Below are 22,194 nucleotides of genomic sequence, written 5' to 3'. Positions count from 1 at the left end.
CTCTATAAAGTAGAAAGGCAATCAGTCTGGTGTTTAAAATGAGGCAATTTCTTTATTAAATTAATTGTGGAGAAATCTGTCTCTCCTTACCCAATCCCTTTCTGCTTTTGCAGATCTAATACCTACCAGTGCGCTGCATTTAGGCACTGTGGTAACCACTTAAAAATAACCAGTGTCCATTGTATCAACTCAATAGCAGCCAGAAGGCAGAAATATTGGTTTTCTGGATAACCTGCTCTGAGTGTCATCACTGGGGTCCTGCTCCTTCCAGATCATTGCCTCTTTTTATCACATGGCCTAAGCCTGACCGTAATATTGTTCTCTTCTTTTCCTACTCTTCATCCTTTCCCTGTCTTCCCACCTTCTTTAACAGCAGGTTTCAAGTAACTATGGCAACAAGGCTAGGAATTTTACACTTATTCATTTTGTCTGAAATCTGGGCCATGTCTTTCTCATTAAGGGAAACTTGTATGGAGATAACTGGTCCAAACCCAGCCTTTGTTGCAAGAGAAGGCAATGTCAGTTATGGCAGCACTTACACAGTGGCTGTATTTGGTCCATTGTGTTAGGAAAATGTAAAGGTACAAAGTAAGCCACTTAAAATTTGGAAAGTATTTAATACTTTCGAAAGCATTTAGTACATAACTTACTCAGCGGAGAATCATTGCTGTAACTTGCTATAATTGATGTTGATTTATAGGCTGATGGGAATAGTTTCATAATCGTGTTTCTAGTCCTAAGGTATGTGGTAACTAAAGGGGTGCCTTCTCAGAGTGGTATCGAGTGATGTAGATTATATCAGTATCCTCTTTCAAGAGGAATTGTGGTAGTGTGAAACCTTAAAGGTGTCTTCTGACAGGACAAGATATTAATCTTCTCTAATCTGTCACTGCAGTTGGGCTCTGACTGGATCTGAGATCACAGTTTCAGGACAGAAAGATTTCCAGATTTTAACTTGTTTCAGTGCCAAGGGAGTAGCAAGATTATCTCAAATGTTCCTATCTTGAAGATTCAGACATAACGCATCTCCTTGCACCTAGGATGACTTAAAATCCTTAAACAATTGCATGTTTGTTCATGGGGAAGCCATGCAAAGCAATTATTACAAGGTACACTTGATTCTATGGGTCATCTGCAAGCAAAGCAGAAAGCCAGCAGTGTGATCAGCAACCTATTACTTTGTGTGTCTTATACTGTAACTTGGCAAACATCAGCATCAGCTCTCAGCTGGATTATTGTTAGTAACAGGAAAGGTTCAAACATTTGGTAGGGTATCCAGTAGTGTATCAGCTAACCCAAGCATCTGCACTACCTGATCTGAGTGTATGATGCCACACAGAGAACAGCTCACAAGGCTGTTTGGTACATCCTTGCATATGTGTTGTTTTGGCCACAGTAAGCCAATAAAGGCTTTTACCTTTCCCTCCAAAGCTTTGCAATAGCTCAGAGTGTTCTGTGAATCACACACACACACCTGACTACTACCAGGTACCTGCCAAGCATACTGGGTAGTAGCTCATCTCTAGCTGGTTTTTGTATGCTTCAGTTTTCTAGATCAGAGACCTATGAGAGGTTATTTTGTGTCCCTAGAGAAGCGATGACTGCTTCTCTACTTCTCAAACTGGAAAGGTTTGAGTCACAGCAGAAACAATTACCATGAAGCTGGATGAAGCCACTGTGTGGCTTGTGACTTAGCCTGATCTGCAGACAAATCAGAAGAGATGGGTTTCCTGAAATGAGGTGTAAGAAAAAAGATACCTTTTTCAGCTTTTGCTTCCTTGTTCCTTGTTTTTTCATCACCACTACCTGTCACTGTCAGCAATGCAGGCTTGTTGGAAGATGTTCACAGTTGAATTTTCAGAAGCACAGGATCTCTTCAAAATATACGAAGGGCATTCATTCCCCACTGTTGAGCTCCGTTCCCTTCAGAGGCCTGCAGAAGCTGCTGCTTTGTGTCATGTGAGCTGTTTGCACCACACAGCAGGATTGAGGTGGGGTGTCATTAGGTGGATGGGAACTTACCTATTAGGCAAGTCCCCAAAGCAGCTCTACATTTTGTTTTCTACCATGCTCCCAGTAGGTCTCTGTAGGACCACTTGTTTAAGATTCCTTATAACCCCTGATCTTAACCTTTCAGCAGTATTCATTCAAACATCCCACTTCCAAAGGTAAAGAACACAAGGGTGGGGAGGAATACAGGACATTAGAGCCCTACGTTATGATCAGAGCAATCACAGAACAGGATCGCATCCAGATGGTTCCTGGACACATCCACTGAGGGAGACTACACAACCTCTTGGGACAGTCTGTTCCAGTGCTAGGTCGCCTGCATAGTAGAGACGTTCTCGCCCGTATTCAACTGGAATTTCCTGCGCATCATTTGAAGAGCCAGGCTCTGCTCGGTGGTTCCAAGCAATAGGACCACAGGCAACGGGCAGAAACTGATGCTAAGGAAGGTCCACCTGTACGAGGTACCCCAGCACCAGCGTGTCCCAACGCGGTTCTACCGGCACCCTGCGCACCCGCTGTGTTCTGTGTTCTATGTCCTGTGCTCATCGGGCACTTGGCGGGGTCGGGCTGAAGCAGCCCTTCCTTCCTCCCGCCCGGCGCCTCCAGCCGGGGCCGCACCGCCTCTCCCCGCCGCACGGCGACACGGCCGGCACTGCGCAGCCGCGGCCCCGCCGCCGCCCCGGGGCGAGCGTCACTTCCCGCCTGGGCCGGCGGAGCGCGGGCCGGTCCCGCCCCGTCCCGGCCCCCGGCGCGGCCCTGCCCTGCGAGGGCCGGCATGGAGAAGCTGCGGCGGGTGCTGGCCGGGCAGGACGATGAGGAGCAGGGACTGACGGCGCAGGTACGGCCGGGCGAGAGCCCGCTCTCCCTTCTCCTCCCCGGCGCGGGGGCGCGCAGGTCGAGCGGCGCTGGAGCCGCACCGGGCCGCCGAGCCCGGGGTCTGTGGCTGCCGTGCTCCCCCCGCCGCCTTGCCCCGTCCCCGGCCTGCGCACACGCACCCCCCGCTTCCCGGTGCCTGCCCGAGCGGGGCAGGCATCGGCAGGCAAAGGACAGACCGAAGTTTGCGGCGTGCGCCGAGCCACGGGCGGTGTGGGCAGCAGGCTCTGCCCGGAGGATGAGTTTGGCCAGTTACTCATGTGTGAAGCTTTTGGCTGTGTTGGTGGTTGGGGTCCTTCGGTTTCTACAAGTTTTTGTTGTGATTAAGCGGGGAGCAGATAACATACTATGCTCCCTTCCAGCCCGACTGAGTCTGATATTCAGTGTAAATTGCTTCTCCATTCCCGCATGCCCTTAAATTTGCACAAACAAAGCAAAACATCGTATTGTCTACATTCTGCTGAAGTTACTTTTTGCTCGTTACTCCTTTAAGTATGGCTCAACTGTTTTACTTCCTTCCTACTACCTTCCTCATCGCCAGCGAGTTTTTTTTTGTTTCGTTTTTACTGTGTTTGGAGACCATACATTCCTGAGAGCTAATCTCTAGGTTGAAGCAAAGCTGAGCATGCTTACAAAGAACCATTTATTCCTTTAGCTCCCTCTTAACTCATGTGACTGCAGGTCAAAGTGCCCCACATCGAGGAATATCTTGCTTGCTGCTTGCAGGGTGCTGGAGCATGGAGGAGGAGCCTGGAATGTAGCTGGGGTCTGAGCTGTAGCTGACAAACCTTGGGGAACCAGCACAAACTGAGCATAGCTGCCGTGATATTAGTTCTGGCAGCTTGCTGCTGGCATGCTTCACTTGGTTTTGCACCGAGTTGTCGTTGGTCTTCAAGGTTCATGAATTTGGCTTCTGCCACAGCAAAGCACCTAAATTGTGTCCACTGATTCTGGAAGCCGTGTAAAATCTTTGCCCTTTCACACCAGAACTGGCTGCCAGCATTTGGGAGGGATGCTTCACCTTCTGCTCTTCTCAGGATTATCAAAGAAATACTTACATTTCTGTTAATCTCAGTTCAGTTCCAAGAGAATTGATTATTCTGCCATCACCAGGCGCATTTCACACAAGGCACATGTGTGCCTTAGTGTGACATAGTGACAAAGAGTTTTCCGTTACTTGGTGCTGTGATAGTTGTTTTAAAGTGGCAATCAGTAGATAAATGCCTACATATTTAATACTTTTTTATTTGAGCTCTATACTCTGAGGAGAGAACTCAGCGAAGAACGTGTTTAGTTTGTTAAATGTCAGTAATTGAACTATATAGGATTTCACTATTGCACATAATGATATTGTTACAGCCAGAAAATACTTTAAATAAGAGAAATCTGCCTATACTTAAAGCCTGTCTGGTACATGATGGAAGAAAACTTAAAAATGTGTCTTTGGAGTGTCATCATGCTGAGATGAACCAGAAAGATCTTTAAAATAAATAAATACCCCTTGACTTAAAAAAAAAACAAACCTCAGGTGTTTAGGTCAGGCAGTTTCTCAGCTGTATTTTTCTCTCAAGGTACCGATGTGTTTGCAGAACAGTGGAAATCAAGCCTCTTTTTAGAGAAATAATTCATACGTGACCTTCACTAAAGCTAAAGCTGAGTGGTGCTGACTATTTTTAAAGTGTGTGTATTAGAGCAAAAAAAGTAAGTGCACCCATGCAGAGAGGAACACTTGGTGAGAGGTGGGGCTGTGAAACACAGTGTGAGGTTATGCACTGTGTGTGTAAAATCTTCAGCTGTTTCCATGATCTTTCTGGAGACAAGTCATGTGTTTGGCTGAAAACAAAGGCCCTCTCTTTGGAATATCTGATAGTTGTGTAATAGCCATCATATGGTTCATGTCCATAGATAGCTCTGGATTCTTTCCCTTGGTTTTTGCAGAACCATTATCATGCAGTCACAAGTCATTCCTGCTAAGTAGAATACAAGTCCATAATGAAAGAACTGTGTGATGATTCAGTGAAGTCTTTCTGTACTTTCTAAACTCTTCAGATGACCAGCTGTTGTTTCTTGCTGCAGTTACATCCATTACTCTAAATATATTAAAAAAAAAAAGGAATCAATTACCAAAAAGATCGATAATAAATGTAGCAGTGTGATGATGTTGATGATGTTTTCAGGGCAGCGTTATGCTGTTTAGTTTTATCAACACCAAAACTAATGTAAAAGCAGTCCATGTGACACACTGGATGTTGCATGAAATCTGACAGCTGCTTAAAGCACTCAATAAGATTTCAACAGAGGAACAGACCAGATATTTCTTATATTTTTATAAGAAATTGTATATTGTGCTTCTTATATTACATTTCTTATATTTAATTTCTTATGTTATGCTTCTTGTATTTTCATCTCAGCTGGTGATAGAAATATATGTAAGGAGGCCTGTTAGGGAAAGATGAAAATATATCACTGTAAATATTGTTTCACTGTGGTTTAGAAACTGAATTCTGCAAATTTACTCAACATTTCTTTGCATTTTCTCCATTACTTGCATATTTACCGTTGAGAGAAGATGTAATTGTTAACTTCTAGATTAGTAAAATAAAGTGATTCTGTTTTTCTGTTTGCCCATGTGGAAAACTGTTATAAAATCAATAATATATGGAGGGAACCTAGGTGGATGCTCAGAGCCACAAGAACTGTTTATTTTTGATCAAAAGCAGCCTTGGGGATCATCATTCATACTGTTTATTGTGTGTCTATTGTAAACTCTTCAGCAGTGATACTGTTATTGCAAACCTGTTCCTTATGTTTCAGAAAGTCTGCATTCCAGATTCCGGTTTCCACTTGATGTTTCCTCCTGATTTTTTGAAGTCTTGGTCATTTCTTTCCTATACTATTAGCTTGAAATAGCCTGTGAATAAAAAGCTTCTTGCCCAGCAGTTTGGCATTAAAGCTTAGCAATAGAAAACTAAGAATTTCCTTTTGTTGATTTCAGCTTAATTTTTCTTTTTCTTCTTAGAAACAAGTTGATAAGCAGTATAGCAAGAAGGGTTATGTTTTACAGGAACTCCCTTGCCACCACTGCTGTTCTTCACACAAACTACAGATGTGGAACATGCGTGGAAATTATTTCAGCCTCTTAAGTAAAAGCTTTTGCTTATGCAAATACTATAGACTGCAGTGACAACTCTTTTTATCTGAAATCTGGGATTAGCTGTATAATTTATGTCAGACACACAAAAAGAATCTTTAGCACCTTTGCGTTGTTTCCTGCTTTTGTTGCAAGGGCAGCTTAGACTTCCTTTTTCTTAGGGTTCATAGTCTCTGTTACCTCAGGGTGTCCCATGGTCCCTGTATAGAAATTGCTGCCTGCAGCACGTGTGGCAGGGCTCCTGCACTGTCAGGTGCTCAGCTCCTAGAGTGAGCCTGGCACTGGAGCACCAGCTGGTGTCTGGTTTACACAGATGAACTGTGAATCTGCAACTCAGCTTTTGCAGCAAGTGTTTCTCTGCAGCAGTGAAAACAGGCGTCTTGGAAAGGCAGTGAGTTCCATTGCTTCCATGAAACTCCAAAAATAGAAATTGTAGACTATTCTGACTTGGAAGGGACCCACAAAGACAATTGAGTCCAGCTCCTGGCTCTGCACAGCACCATCCCCAAGAGTCACATCCTGTGCCTGATAGCATTGTCCAAATGCTTCCTGAACTCTCTGAGGCTTGTGATCACTTCCCTGGGAGCCTGTTCCAGTGCCCAGCCACCCTCTGGGTGAAAAGCCTTTTTCTAATATCCAGCCTAAACCTCCTTTCACAGCTTCAGCTGTTCCCTCATGTCATGTCTCTGGTCACCACAGATAAGTGGTCAGTGCCTGCCCCACCGCTTCCTCTCATGAGGAAGCTGCAGTGAGGCCTCCCCTCAGTCCCCTGAGGTGTTAGGGACTAAGAAAATGCATTACTAGATCCCCAGTTTCAGGATTTCAAACTGTATTAAATAGGTTCAGCTTGACAACATAAATGGTGATATCATTGGGAGTGGTTGGAAGGATGAGCCTTCACTTTAATACCATTTAATGTATTTAGTCTTATTACACAGAATGCACTGGCAGCCCTCATGCCACAGCTTATCTTCCTGTAGTTCATGTACATATATTGTCAGCCAGTTTTTAAGAATTAAATCCATAAAATGCATCAAACTTTTTGGGGTTTGTGGTATTTTTTGCTCCAAGCCTTTGTGTGATTCTCTTATTTCTTGTGCTGTTTTTTTGGTTTTTTGTTTGTTTGTTTGTTTTCACCTCTTAACTGTTAGGGATTTAACTGAAGATAAAGCTGTTTTCAAATTTATTTGAAGAATGAAGTCTCCTGGTAGTCACTTCAGGAGCACTGTCAGATAATAAGATTAGAAGCAGAAGAGCAGTAAGTGGCAGCAATGACCTGATGCACCTGAATAAAGGATTTATCTTCATCCTTTCCCTGTTTTCTAGGCAATCTGAAATGTGTGTGCTTGATTTACTGATATTATTGGCTTATCTACACTTCATTTCTGAACACAGATGGAAAGGATTTTTACTCTTTATTTTTGTGTGTTTGTGTGCTTGTGATTAGTTGTATGAACAGGTGTAACTAAAGGCATGATTGAAATGGCTATCTTCTGCTATTCCTACTCTTCTTAAAAATGCAGGCATTCAGGACTCTGTCAAATATGATTTAAAATACTAAACCATTGTTCAGTTACTGTTTTTGTCTGTTTCTTTAATGCATGCATAAGGATAAAGTGTTGGACCTAGCAAGGTAAGCTACATCTTCTGACCTTTGGGAAATTCTGTCATCACAGCACCTTTATGTGTGTATGCGTGTTGCAGTTTTTTATTAAACTAGGTACAGATTCCTCATTTGTATAGATGTGAAATTGTTCTAAGCAGTAGCCAGATTTCCTTGGTTAGCTTACTACTGCCTGAAAGAGAAATTTCTCAGAAGATAAGGAGGAATATCAGACTCATTAGCTGGGGAAAGTATATAATGTATATTTGGTTAATAAGTCTTGATTAATATATCTGTTGACTAAATAACAGGAGAGCAAGTTTGCCTGTGACATCTGAACAAATAGGAAAGTTGTTTATTTAAAGTAATTTTATGTAAGCTGAAGCAACACTTCACTTAATAGGCCAGTTTAGAACAGAAAGTACATTTAATTGTAAAGTACATTTAATTGTAGTGACCTGGAGTAAGATGAAATGCATTGTTCTTACAGCGTGGGTGGAGATGAGCTTAGCCTATCTAACAAATCACTTCTGCTGAAAGGGGCCTTTCTGCCAGATACATGGCCCTGCCTCTTTCCTTACATCAGCCCTGCTGCTTTTCTGACAGCTTGCAGAGCTGGCTTGGCTCATTAGCCAAGTCATCAAAATAGAAGGAACACTCATTCTGTTCTCATGTCAGGAGCAGCTCAGCTCATTAGGTCCTGGAGTCACTCTGCAGAAGCAGGAAGTGAAATATTCCCTTTCAGCAAGTTAGCTTAGTCTGATGAGACAAACTGTGTTAATTTGCCTACACCTTCAGGAAGGTAATTGGAAGAGAAATTGGAGTTGTAATGCTTGCAGTGGATACTGGCATTAATATGTACAAGGGATCCTCTCTAGTAACAGGAAAAGGGGGTAATGTCTATAGGAACCTACAGTGTTGCACAAATTAATTCATTCCTTTGCAAATTGCTGGAAGGTCTGTTCATTCTTTTAATTTGGTACAACTGTGACTATTTTCAGTTGTGTGGTGATTAAAAAACCTGCTTGAAAGTGAAGTAACATTGCTTGCATGCCAGGCTATACCTTTATGGGTTTTGTCTTTTTTGATTGTTTGTAAATATGTTTCCATATGTTCCAGATTGATAATATGATTTTTGTGATATGAAAGAATTAATACACAAATAACTGTTAAGCAAGGTAAAAGAATTATTTCTGGCTAAAAATTATTTTGTTTGAAATTAAGGGCTTCAGTGGTAGAGAAAAAATTGTCCTTTGGATTGTTCTAAACTGGGTGTGTAATATCCTCTTTTTCCTCTCTTTTTATTAAGGTCCTTGATGCCTCAACACTCAGCTTTGGAACTCGAGTCAGATGGTTTGCCATATGCTTTGTTGCTGGCATTTTATGTTCTTTTCTTGTAAGTAAAGTTATTTTTTTTCTTGGGCTTTTCCTCTTTTATGTGTGATTCTGTGTTTGCTTTATCCTGCATTCTAAATAAACATTTTATTTAACTGGACATTAAATGCATAATTGACTATTGATCTCTAAATTATGATTTTGGCCATTTTTCTTCCAATTACAGAAGTGAGCATTTTTACTGTAGCATAATACATTTTCTTACTAAAAGGTTTGAACATGACAAAACATGCTCTACTTTTGTACCTGGTGTATTAGGAAAGATCTGTGTACCCATCTTCTTTTTTTTTTTTCTCTGTAATGAAAGGAAAAGAGACAGGGGAAGCTTGAAAGGTTTTTAAAGGCTGGAGAAACCACAAGTGTAGCATGTCACACTCAACAAATCAGTGGGTGTGGTTGTGAGTTGACACTTGAAAAACCTGCTGCACTCCTGGTGGTTTTACAGTCAGCAAATCATGTGTTCATTCCTGAACTTTAGGGGCTGGCAGGAGTCTGCACCCTGCACTTAAGAGTTGAGATCTGTTCAGTGCTTGGCTCTGTCAAAACCTGACACAGGTAACTTGCACAAGAAGGCAGTTTTTCAGCTGCACGGAAACTCCCAGAAACAGCTGCAAAAACATTGGGGAAGTCTTCTTCTTTTCCTCCTTCTCTGTTTTCCCTCCTCTCCCTTTTCCTTCCCCTCCCTTCCTCCTTCTTTTCCTTTCTTTTCACCACAGATTTCCACTGAAATTGCAATTGAGTTAGAATGCAGTTGCTTTTTTGTTTGGTTGGGTTTTTTCAGGATGCAGTGTGCAGATCACAGTTTGTTTTGCTTCTAGTGGAGGCTTTCTTTAGGCTCTGACAGGCTGAGAAAGTTGGGTCTGTACAGCCTGGAGAAGAGAATGTTGTGTAGAAACCTCATAGCAGCCTTCCAGTATCTGAAGGGGGTCTGCAGGGAAGCCAGGAAGGGGCTCTTTGTTAGGAGCTGTGGTGATAGGACAAGGAGTAATTGAGAACAGGGATATTTAGGTTAGCTATAAGGAAGAAATTCTTTATTGTGAGGCACTAGAACAGGTTGTCCAGAGAAGCTGTGGATGCCCCATCCTTGGCACTGTTCAAAGCCAAGCTGAATGGGGCTTTGAGCAGCCTGGTCTAGTGGGAGGTTGAATATAGGTGATCTTTCAGGTCCCTTTCCTATGATTCCTTTTCTCCCTGATCATCATAGGGAGCTGTGATCAGCAGAAGGCTTCAGATTTTTTTAAGTTCAGTGAAAAGAAGAGATATCTGGAAGAGTTCTAAAATGTTTCTATTCAGCCTCAGTGTGTATTTAAGCTGCAAGTCTAAATGGTTGGTTGGAGGAGAAAGGAAATGGTGAATATTAGTGCAACTTTAGGACATTTTTATCTTGTGTGCAGAGGTGTAAGATGTACAGTGGGGGCATTATAACAAAAGTGGAAGTGTTGTGAAATAGGATGTAAGCAGTACAAATAAATGTGTTCAGTAATATAAATGAACTGCCTAGTTGTAAAAATATCCAGAAATCCATAGAACCAACACATTGTTTGCCAGCAGGTGGCAATAGAAGTGTGCTGGGGAGTGATTGCTGCAACTCTGAGAACAGTATGCTCTGCTAGTGATAACCAGAATTATGTTCTTCTTGTAGTATGAAATTGTATTTATAGACTATAAAATCTAAATAAATTGAATTAACTAATTGCAAACTTGCCAATAACCTGTCTTTTATAGGGAACAGCATTGCTATGGCTCCCAAAGGGCATCAAACTTTTTGCAGTGTTCTATACCCTGGGAAATATTGCTGCTCTCGCCAGGTATGATTTCTTAGTTATTTGTTTTAGAAAAGTACCCTCCTTTTCAGCTACATTTCCATTTGCTTTTACTCTAGAGTGCTATGTTGTGTGTAAACAACATTGTTTTATATGGAATGCTAATAACAAAAACTTGTTTGTTTTACAGTTTTCTTGTTTATCAGTTACCTTACACAACTGTTTGTGGGCACATCACAGCTGGTATCTGGAGTATGAATAACCAATTGCTAGCTGAATGTTTTGTACTTTTTACATTCAAGTCCTTCTGCCAGGTGCAGAAGTACCTCAGCTTCAGGAGCAAACTGGTAGTCTGCCCTCTGTGTGGATACTTTGTTACTGGAAGGAGCTTTTTGCTTTTAACAGAGAGATCATCCTGTTTCCAAGAAAACTTTCAAAAAGGAAACATTCAGGAAATCCTTGTTTTGGCTGTAAGGCTGAAAGCAGAATCTAACATTTGCTCATAGTGTATTTTTAAACTCTCTGATTCTTTGAAATGTTCCACATAGCAGTCCTAAAAGATTTGCCTCTAAAAGGGGCCCTCTTAAGATTGAAAACTTTGCTTTCACAGTTTGAAAGATGCAGAAGAAACATAATATCCCTAAGGTATTTTCAATTTCTATTTTTCCTCCTTCTCTTATTATCTTAGTGTGGTTGAGGCATGGTCATAGGACTCAAACCCCAAGTCTGGTCTTGACTTTCATGGACTCTGACTTTAGTCAAGTAACTTAACTTTTGATTCAAAGCATTGTTAATCTGTTAGAACTCATGAAATGTGGCATTAACATTTGAGAAATGTGATGGTACTGCTTTTCCCCAACAAATATGTTAGGAGACAATAATGACTGACATTGAGTCTCAATTACAGAACTATGCCATCTCTTACTAAAACAAGACAAAAAGTGAATGCTAGAGATAGGAAAGCTAAGTTTTTGCCTTTCTCTCTCTCCCTTAGCTTACTCTTTATTCTTCAGTTTTGGTTTGGGATGAGTTTTTTTGGTTGTGTTGTTTTTACCTGGTACTTTGAGTGTGTTTTCACTTCTTCAAATTAAATGAGTATTTTAGAAACTTAGTACTAATGAAGTCTAATTGAGTTAAAAGGAAAGTTTTTCCAGACTAGTATTTCTTTCAGGAGAATGCTGAAAAACTTTAGTCTGCACTCCAGCTAAAATTAGAAGAAAGAGGAGGCCCATTTTTCATTCAGTACTCCTTTTGGATATAAAAACCAGGCAGCTGTGTTCTAAGAACAGTAGGAGTTGACAATGAAGTCCCAAATTGACAAGCAGATTTAAACTTTTCCAGGCTTCTTTGCAAGTCTGTATTTAAACCAAATGCAGTCACCACTCTTACTAGCCTGGTTAGTGCCCTCTAGCTTGTTTTTACTATTGTTCTCTAACCATGCACATGAAAACAATGATACTTACTTGATTGTTCTCAGGGATGGTGAGTGTGTCCCTACAGAATGGCGTATCTAAAAGAATTTTTCTGTTTAATTGGAGGGTATCTAGAATTTATTTCCAGCCTTTTTTTCTGCTCCATATGGAATCTCTTCTCGTCTCTGGTGCAGCTCTTGTGATGTCAGTCTTCTCAATATGAATCAGATTACAAACAATGAATTTTGCTTTCTGTATTTTTTTCTGCCTGCTTTATGTGGCCAAAATGTAATTCCTTTTTACCAGTTCATTTTCCTCATCACTATCCTTCCAGTAGCTAATATTTTCTTCGAGTTCTTCATGTCCCCTTTTTTTGGTCTTAATTTAATTTTATGGCTCAGCAGACAAGATGAAAAAATACTGAGAAGAAATTAGTTTGGATTGCAGTGAATATAAAACTTTTCTTTTTCTATTGAATTGTGAAAACTTTTTTTTTTCATTTAATATGGACATTTGAAGTCTGTCTCCATAAGATAAAAAATGTGAAGGAGATACATGTGCAAAGTTGCTGGTAGGAGAACAGTTGGATGTAGAAGATTGAGTTTTATTTTCTGCCTGGAATGTGGATTCCTATATTTCTTCTGTCATAGAAGGCTTAATATTGGTTTCAGGAGGAAACTCTATCAAATTCTTTCCTGCTTCATTTCATATAAAAAAAAGAATTACTAGAAAAGGAGTTAGACTAGGTTTTCTGCTCTGTAGTAAAGCATTCAGACCACCACAAGATTACAGGCATTTGAACTCTCTCATTAAATTGTTGTGATTTCTACAAAGCAGAATGACAAGGAAGAAAGAGACTAATCTCAAATATTGGAAGCCAGAGAAATACTCCTGAGTTTGTGAACTCTTAGTTCAGCTGGCATTTCTTTGCATAAAAGGTACAGCATGTGGTGTTGCTGATGGTTTTCATTCTCCCTTCTAGTTAACTACAGAGTAGAAAAAAGCAGGAGGATTAATACAAACTACTGAACTGTTGCTGCCTTTTTGCTTGCTGAGTTTAACTAAAAGAGGTAGAACTTCCCTGTAATCTTGATTGTAGCTACTTGCATTCTGCCTGGGTTAAAGTATGTATTATTAAACAAAAATTTTCTACAGCAGGTTGGTCTTTGTAATCTAACCACTATATTTGTTCCCGTTATGTTTCCTGAAATCTTGGATATGATCTCATTTACTTCTGCAGTTGAGTTTGCTCATCTTTTTTTTTTTCCTTCTTTTTTTTTCTATTGTGGTGCTTGCCATCTTAAAATAACAATCAAAACATCTTTGACCACCCACCCATCTCTAAATTCATGTAGAGCTACTTATAATCATAGTTCAATCTCCCCCCATTTAGTATCTCTTAACATGGTTTAAATTTAACTGTAACCGCACTGCTTTCTTAATCACCTTTATTTATAAATGGCATTCAGCACCATCAAGCAGATTATTAATTGTGTTTTTTCTTATTTGATGCAAGAGTTCATAAAAACTGATTTTCTTTTGTGCTCTTCTGTTATTCCTTAAGTGTATCCATGTCACACTCTGTCCTCTCTTATCTCAACTAATATAAGTGTTCTTGTATGTGCCTGTTACTTTTTTTTTCACTATGGTAATATTTTGGAAAGAATTTCGTGACCAATGGTGACTCATAAACTGTTTCCAGGGCTAAATTCATGGAGTATTTCACCTTCTGTTCTAGTTAGTCTCTGTTGCTAAGCACTGAAATATCTTTTTTTAAAACCTTTGTAGTCATCTATCTGTTGGAAAACTGGCTAATTACCTACTGTCTTTTAAAAAGAGTTATTTGAAAATTATTTACAATTTGTTTTGGTTTTTTATCTCCTATTAGTACATGTTTCCTGATGGGGCCCCTGAAGCAACTGAAAACAATGTTTGATCCGAAACGATTAATAGCTACGATTGTGATGTTGGTAAATATACTATCCTTCTTTCCTTTTCTTAAAAAGTTTTCCTTTAGCTTCAAAACTAAATTTGATGCTTTTCTAAAGGAAGGTTGTTTCTCAGTCTGCCTCTTCCTTCTGCAGAGAAATGACAGTCAAGCTGTTAAGCTCTGTATGTCACAAAGATCATCTAGCTCCTTTCTGTGAACATGTGTGTTTTTGTTCTTTATGATTTTTTTAATTAATAATTTGGAGTAAAATATTCCTCATGAAATCTTTCTTAGTAAATGATAATGGCAGGGTAATTATTTTTAATTTATTTTCTAAAATACTTTGTTCAAGAACAAGGGGAAAGACTTCTTTAGGTACTGTCGAAAGTCAGTGGCCCCCAAGTGTAGCTTGACAGTTGTTTTTTGGCTGCAGCTGGTCTGTAAAGGTCAGTGGTTCAGCAGTTTCAAAGCAATGGAGAAAATTAATTATTTCCCCAAAGTCTGGGAGGCCACATGTTCAGCTTTGAGATTGTCCATTGTGACATCCCTGGCACCTTTACTTCCATGACCATCATTTCTTCTTCCAGGAGGATGGAAAAAACCTCCCCAGTATCAGAATTCCTATCCCTATATTAAGGATAGGAATCTCTATATTAGGTAGTTAAAATAAATTTCTCCCCTTGCTGCTTCTCTGTCTCTCTTGCTCCTATGATTTGTTTCAACTTTGATTTTTGAAATGTAGTTGGCTTTCCTATTCTCTCTATCATATGACTTGTTTTTCTAGTTTAGTGAGTAAGAAAGTCTTCATAAATTCTTTCTGGATGGCTGTCATATGGAGGTTGTATGTTTTTTGTCTCACACACCCACATGAAAAATAGTTATAATCTCTTTTGAGAAGCTTACATTTGCCCCTGTCTTTTGGGGAAGTCACTTGATCATTGCTTGGACTTTGCTTTGTTCTGCAGAGGTTTGTTTTGTTTGAGTGTTCTTGTTTTGTTCTGTCACTATTTCCAACTCATACCAAGTTACAAGTCCTAGGAAGGGTATGTTTTGTAGGAATGAATTAAAAGTGTCCAAGAATATCTCCAGTTCTGCTAGAGTCTCTGTTTGCTGAGCATAAATTCTTTAACATTTTACAGCTGTGGGCTTTTTCCAATGAAGCTGAGAGCCTAGGCCAGACTCTTAGAACAGCAGGCACAAAAACCATTTTGCTCTGATGATCCTGTCATCCACTGTGCTCAGACATGGTGACAAAGGGAATAACTTTGAAGGCTGTAAAAACAAAAAGCATCAGGGAAATGGAAGGAGAGCAGAGAGCAGAGCACACATCAGAGACCTACCTGTGCAGAGAGGCTACCAGCAAAGTTGGGAAAATGAGAATGAAAGGTTTCATCTAATAGTGAGTGTGAACATTGGATGAGAGCCAAGACTTGCAGTATGGAAATTTGAGTAAAACACAGAAGAGCTGGTAAATTTCAAGTTTTGAAAACTGTGGATGAATTTGAGTGTTTTAATCCCTATGCTAACACAAAGCTAGAATTGTGGGCAGTTCAGGAGTCACAAACGTGTTTGGAAAATTTCAAGTGTGTGTTACTTCTCTTCCTTTCAATAAAACATCCACAAATTTTTTTTCAAGTGAAAATTGATTTGTGGTTTTGTTCTGTTTTGTACTGTGTGTAATGAAAAATGGAGGAAGCCAGATAAGATCTAGTGGAAAAGTTCTAAGTGATGGTTAAGCTTGCACAAATGGTATGAGTATTTGGCATAGTAAAGTATATCATTGTAACGTTCCATCCTAAGTGTTTAAGTACCTCGAACAAAGCTTCATGTGAGCTTTTTCACTGTACCTGAGGCAGCTGCTCCCTAGTGGACTCTTCATTAGTGTCAGAAGATGAAAAAGCACTGGCAGATGAGGCATAACCTGTATTTGCCAGATCCTGTAATTGAGAATGGATGTTTTTAATAAAGGGTTGTTGGTAGCGATGCACGCATCTTTCTTGTCAGAGACGGGTGTTATGAATACCAGGTTCAAAATGATGCTATGTACTGGAATAAGAGAGTAGCAGTTACCAGGCTTCTTGATTCCTTTCAGTAAAGCTTTATCATCTAAGCCCACCTCTTAATAGAATCAACAAATATGGGTACACACACCAGCTTATACTCCTGCTGGTTTCTCAACTCAGCTCCTGCCATGTTTTCCTTTCAGGACTTGTCCCAGCCCTTCTGGCCATGTATACCTCATACTGTGCTTTCAAAAACACCATGGAATTCATCATATAGTCACTGTGAGACAGCCTTTGTGTCATAAGTCAATTTTAAAGTGCTGATTGCCCATTGAAAACATGGGAATGGTTACTGTACTTCCTTCATTGTGTATTTGAGTGTTCATTCTTTTTTTTCTTTCTCTCCTTCTCGCCCCAGCTTTGCCTAATATTGACTCTGTGTGCTGTATTCTGGGTAAGTGAGAATACTTTTTTTTCTAAAAAGCAATCTCAGTTGGTTAGTTTATTAATTGTATTGTAGCTTTAAGATACAGTTCAGGGGTGAAGGAAAGGTGAACCTGTGTGTGGTGTTTTTGTTGTTGGTTGCAGTTGAGCTCAGGTAGAGTGATGAGCCTGCTGGCTGTAAAAGCAAATGCATCCTTTCACCTGCACATGATGTAGATGAGAATGCAAAATCTAGAGCATTGGGTTCAGTCTGCAAACCTCTAGAATAAAAACTAAGAAAACCAAGCTCAAATATTGTTTTGTTTCAGTGATGCATACTTATGTCAGAAAAAAATACCAGAGAGTGTATAGCTGTCTGCAGAAGCCATGGATACAGAATACTAAGCTGGTTAAGATAACAGAAAAAAACCAGAAGTATCTGCAGGCATCTTGGTTGAAAACTAACTGTAGTTGCATTCCATACAAGTAAATATGTCACAAATATGAACTTCCATATTTGCAGAAGTACCATAATGTGAGTGAGTGTTAACACTGATGTTGTTAGGTGTTTCCAAAGCTAGAAAAGGTTTACATAGCATGGTGCTAATGGAGTGGTGAATAAAATGAACGGAGAGTTGTTGGGAAAGAAACAGCAAACTAAGACAAGGAATTTGAGGCATTGTCAGTCACCTCTATTCTTGATTGATCAGTCTGTGCCAATTGTCAGTATAGACTGGTGTGGTGCAAAATGAACTAATTTGCAGTATTTGCTTTATTTTTGTTTAGTGGAACAAAAAAGGTTTGGCGATGTTATTCTGCATATTGCAGTTCTTGGCAATGACCTGGTAAGATTCTTAAAATTCCTTTGGATTTCTTCTCCCTGCCCCTACACCCTCATGATTATAAACCTATATATATATGATTCACATATAAGTGTGCCCAAATGCTAGCCTCAATCTGTTTTTTCTCAGCTGGGTTGTGTAACTCCAGCAAAATCTATATTCAATCGTCTTGCAAAAATGGTAATTTGAAGTATATTCTGCAACGTGTGAACTTATCTGAAGCCTTATGAAAGAAATACATTTGCAAAAAAAAATTGTCCTGCTTTTTCTGCATTGTAGAAGTATACTCTCCTCTTTTTTGAATTCTAACTAGTGTTTTATTTTTGAAATGAAAGAAACTAAAACACATTTTCATAGGGTACGTCCTGCCCCAGGAATATACTGGGTAAAGAGTGGGTGGATGTGAGAGGGTGAATTTAGTGCAGCAGGTGCTGTGATGACCAGGAGCTCGGGGGCTGGGTTTGGCAGTGTGTGAGTGCAGTCAGGTGAATGCTTGCAAGCCTGGCAGAAGTTCTGGAAGTTACTGCCTTTTCCACAGAGATACACATTTGATGTCCTTGTCCCAGGTGAATTACTTGGTGTCCTTGTCCCAGATGCTCATTCTCAGGCAGCCCAAGGTGACCACAGACCACAGTTCTTGCTTGAACTTGCCCTGAGTACACAGTCTGTACTGAATGTGGGTCTGAGGACAAGGAACCATTTGTTGAGGACAGGGACTGCTGGGCATGGTGCTAGATAGAGGGAAGGCAGCTAGCTCAGACTGTGCTCTGTGTGTTTGCAGCAGACAGTTCACATTTGTTAACTGTTCTGGGGTTTGATCAGGCTGGGCATGAGAACACAACACTGCCTGGAGGCTTGTGAGAAACCAGTTTCAGAGCATAATAGAATTGTCAGCTGTCTGAGTGTCACAGTTGTGGAATATTATTCATCCTACAGCATGTATCTGTATTTAATTACATAAATAATATTATTAGATGTATATTTGCACAGTAATTTAGATTGTCTTTTCAACTGGAAGAAGTTGTCTCTATCATCTTGAGCACCATTTTCACACAAATTTTCTATCCCTTTTTGATTTGGCAATAGTAAATCTGTTTTTTAAGTTCATGTGCAATGGAAGTTATGAACTACATTAAAATAAAGACAAAAACCCAACCAAAGAAAAAGTAAACAACCAAATCCATGTCACTGTTTAGTTCTTGTCCAAACATGTCCTCTTTTTTCAGGTAAGCATTAAATTGAATAGGTCATCTTGTTTAAAATTTTGTTACAACAGTTGCTTTTATTAATGCTGGCCTAAAGTGAAATAATTTGGTTCTAGGAGAGAAATGAGCAGTCTGCAAATGTACTTTTCTTCTCTTTTTTTCAGGTATAGTCTGTCTTATATTCCTTATGCAAGGTGAGTCTGCATGATAATTTCCATCTTAACAAAGTCAGTTACCTTTATGCTGGGGAAAGGCATAAAGTACTTTATGTGTGTGGAAAAATATAACTTTTTAACTTTTAGAAAATGGCATAGCTGAACTTAAAATTCATGCTTAATATAAGCTTTAAATAGAAGTACAATACATAGTAATTCTCTTTAATAAATTTCTCAAGTTTCCACCACTGAAAATGAATGAAGGTTTTGTTTAAATAATGTCTCTAATGATTTAACAATACAGTGATGCAATAGTCACTTTTCTGGTACCAAAATTAAAGGTAACTTATGGATCTGAGATCCTAGTTAAAAGCAAACAAGCAACATAGTGACAGCTTCTGTTTCTATTTCTGAATTCCTCCATCATTTTTAGGAGGGGCAAAGGCCCTCCTAAAATAAATGCTTTATTTTCATTTTGGCAAGCTCCTCTCTTTTCTTTCATTCTTCTGTGTACAAAAAGGGAATGAAAGCAGACCAAACACAGTGAAAACACATGCAAGTAATCAAATGTAAGAATCTGTTTTTTCTATGATTCATGTAAAATGCAGTTTGGTCTTCTTGATAGGGGGTTTTTTTAAAAAATTAAGCACTTCCATATCATTTAATGAGGCTTGCTGTTGTAGAGGTGTGGGGGAAAAGAATACAAAGCATTGTCTGTTCCTTTCATCTGGTATTTTCCCATAGCATCACCAAAAAATTTTTTTTAAGTTTTTTAAAGCTTCAGATTTCATCTAGGAAGGATTTTTTTAAGACAGTTGTTGTTAATTACAGTGAATAAAATAACTGAGCTCTGGCTTCAAACGTTATTTTACTATTTCTGACAATTCAGATTAACCCAGACAAAAGTAGTATTCTGAATTCTTATAGGTCCAGTGGCCATGAGACAGTCTCAGGAGGCTCATTCCTTTTTTTGGTCTTTTTTCTTTTTTTATGGCTTTCTCTGTAGAGGAAGCAAGTTGAGCTTCAGGGCTCTCTGACTTTTTCTTCCCTATCAACAGTACTTCTAAGTTCTGGGCAGAAAAACATTAGGTTATATGCATCAGTTAATTTCTTTGGATTTATTTATCTATTAGATTTTATGAACCAAAGAACTGAATTTTATAGAGACTGCTTTTAGTAATACTGTGATTTCTTTAGGGATTACTGAGTTATTTGCTTATGTGGAGTGATATGATAAATTTATTATATAGACTGCCTTTCTTATGGGAACAATGATCTAAACCATGCTAAATGCCAGAGAATAGAATTATATCATTTGTTTAAAGTATGCATTTCTCTTGATTTCATGAAATTTTCATTCCTTGGTTTAACTCTTTTCATGGTTTTCTCTTCAGAACATTTTACTTGTTCACGGGTTTGTTGGGGGGGGGATTGTTGGTTTCTGTTTGTTTCTTCCTAAATTAATGCTTGCTCTCCTGTTGGCCTGGCAACAAAAAGCCCCACCAAACCAAACCCTAATGAAAACAACAACAAATGCAACAAAACCAAAACCCATATAGCTAAGTGACTTTAAAGAATGATGATAGCATGTTTCTTTTTTTTTTTTTGGAAACTGAATAAAAATTCCACTCCATATTAAGTTACTGGGATAAAAGTAATACTCCATATTACTTTTCTGGGAAAAGGAAAAATAAAGGAGACTAAAGGGTGAGTGTAGCAGTCAGAAAACAGTTTATTGTTGATTGAAAAAATGGAACCCTCCAGAACTTCCCAGCCTTAAGGCTGAACCAGCTCTCTCCATCCTGCACTGCATAATTCCAGCCCTTCAGGCTGTGCTTTATTTCCTGCGCTGTGACGGTCCAGCCCCGATGTGGCTTGGAGCCCTGGCAGCTGTGCCCTGCTGGGGACTGGGCACTCCTCAGCTGAGTCCTTGCTGGCAGCCTTTGTGAAATCGGGCTCTGCCCTTTGGTCAGCCTCCCAGAGAGCTGCAGAGCACCTCCCAGCACTGTCTGCATTTCAGCATGGCCTGCAGTGCCAACAGGACGGAAACCCTGGCACCCACCTGGCCTGAGCCTGGCCTTTAGCTGGGGTGGTGGAGTCACTCACACACTGATCCTGCATTTGATCAGCTCTTGATATGTCTTTAGTTTCTGCCGTATTGTAATTTTAAATAGGTAATGGTTTAGATGTTTATAAGCAAAATAACAAATCCTAACTGACTTTTTTTTTCTTTTTTAAAGGGATGCTGTGATTAAATGCTTCTCATCCTGTCTAGGGTAAATTAAACCAGGAACCACTGTCCACTTTAAAAGGCAACTTTTTTCCTCTGTAAATTTTACTCAAAAAACTCTATACTTTGCCGCTTCTGAAATACCCAGTAGCAGTTTAGTATTTTCCTTGCCTTTTACACTTGGGAGATTCAATAATTTTTACTAGAAACAGTTTTTAAAATAAAGTCGCAGAATTATTTGTGTTTACCCTGGAACTTCCAGGCTTTTTTCTAACAAGAAAGTACATTTAAGTACTTCATACAGAGTGGTCTTAACACTACTTTGTATCTGGTAACAGTTTATTCCCCAGTGGAGGCAAGTCACTAAGGCCTGGGTAGTGTGCATAAAGGTTTCATTTATAGTTCTGTCTAAAACTTGCAATGTGCCATTTATGTTTGTATATTATCCATTGTATGCTTTTCCAAAGACAGAGTTTTATAAACATTGTAAAGATTTGGAAGGTTTGTAATTAACTGCTCCTTTGAAATGTCTATACATGTGCCTTATGGAAAAAACTTAATGAGAATGTGAAAGGAAAGTTTAAAACCTGTTGGATTTTATTAAAAAAGTTGTATTTTAAATGGTTGTTTTTGTAAAAAATTTCATACCTAAATACTTTTTACTACAAGAACTTATGACTAATGTATAAATGGGACTTGTGAAATAAATTCATTTTAAAAGTGCCTTATACATTATTATTTAGGAATCAGCTATGGAGGGCTGAAAATTTCAGCATTACTCTTGAATAAAAATGAAAATATAAATGTTTGTATATGACTATATCCAAATTTGTTTGATAGATTTTCAGAAGTGACCTTAAAAGCTGCTTTTAGTATTTAGACAGACTGTTCATTCTGATTTAATCTGGTAATAGATTGAAGTACTGTAACACTTTGCCTGGCTCCAGTAAGAGATTCTCATTTCTGATTTTTTCAGCTACGAACTCTCCAGTTATTCTGGAGCAAAGTTAAATCTTTAATTTTTGGTTGATATTATATAGCAGGAGGTTCTTTTTTGCGCAGGATGGATATGCTTATATATGTGTGTTCAAAACTGAGTTGGTTTGGATTTTTTCTTCTGTTCATCCACAAATCTAGAAGAAGGAATTGCTTTGAAAAGATGTGATCTGCAGTGTCAGGAAGGAGAAAACCTCGGTGTT

General features: G+C 39.2%; 1 protein-coding gene across 1 annotated transcript; it reads left to right on the top strand.

Annotated features, from left to right (window-relative positions):
• Positions 1 to 2,738: 2,738 nt before the first annotated feature.
• SFT2D1 (SFT2 domain containing 1) lies at positions 2,739 to 21,803 on the top strand. Its single transcript, XM_054280095.1, has 8 exons — positions 2,739 to 2,848; positions 8,947 to 9,033; positions 10,758 to 10,840; positions 14,096 to 14,177; positions 16,559 to 16,594; positions 17,350 to 17,408; positions 18,775 to 18,804; positions 21,006 to 21,803. The coding sequence occupies exons 1-8, from the start codon at positions 2,786 to 2,788 to the stop codon at positions 21,043 to 21,045; spliced, it is 480 nt and encodes a 159-aa protein (XP_054136070.1). The 5' UTR covers positions 2,739 to 2,785; the 3' UTR covers positions 21,046 to 21,803.
• Positions 21,804 to 22,194: the final 391 nt, after the last annotated feature.

This window comes from Melozone crissalis, unplaced genomic scaffold (assembly GCF_028551555.1).
Source record: "Melozone crissalis strain CALT ecotype California unplaced genomic scaffold, PUWL_Pcris_2 ptg000027l_1, whole genome shotgun sequence".
Lineage (NCBI taxonomy): Eukaryota > Metazoa > Chordata > Aves > Passeriformes > Passerellidae > Melozone > Melozone crissalis.
The sequence above is the reverse complement of the archived record's forward strand: the minus strand, read 5'-3'. Positions and strand labels throughout refer to the sequence as shown.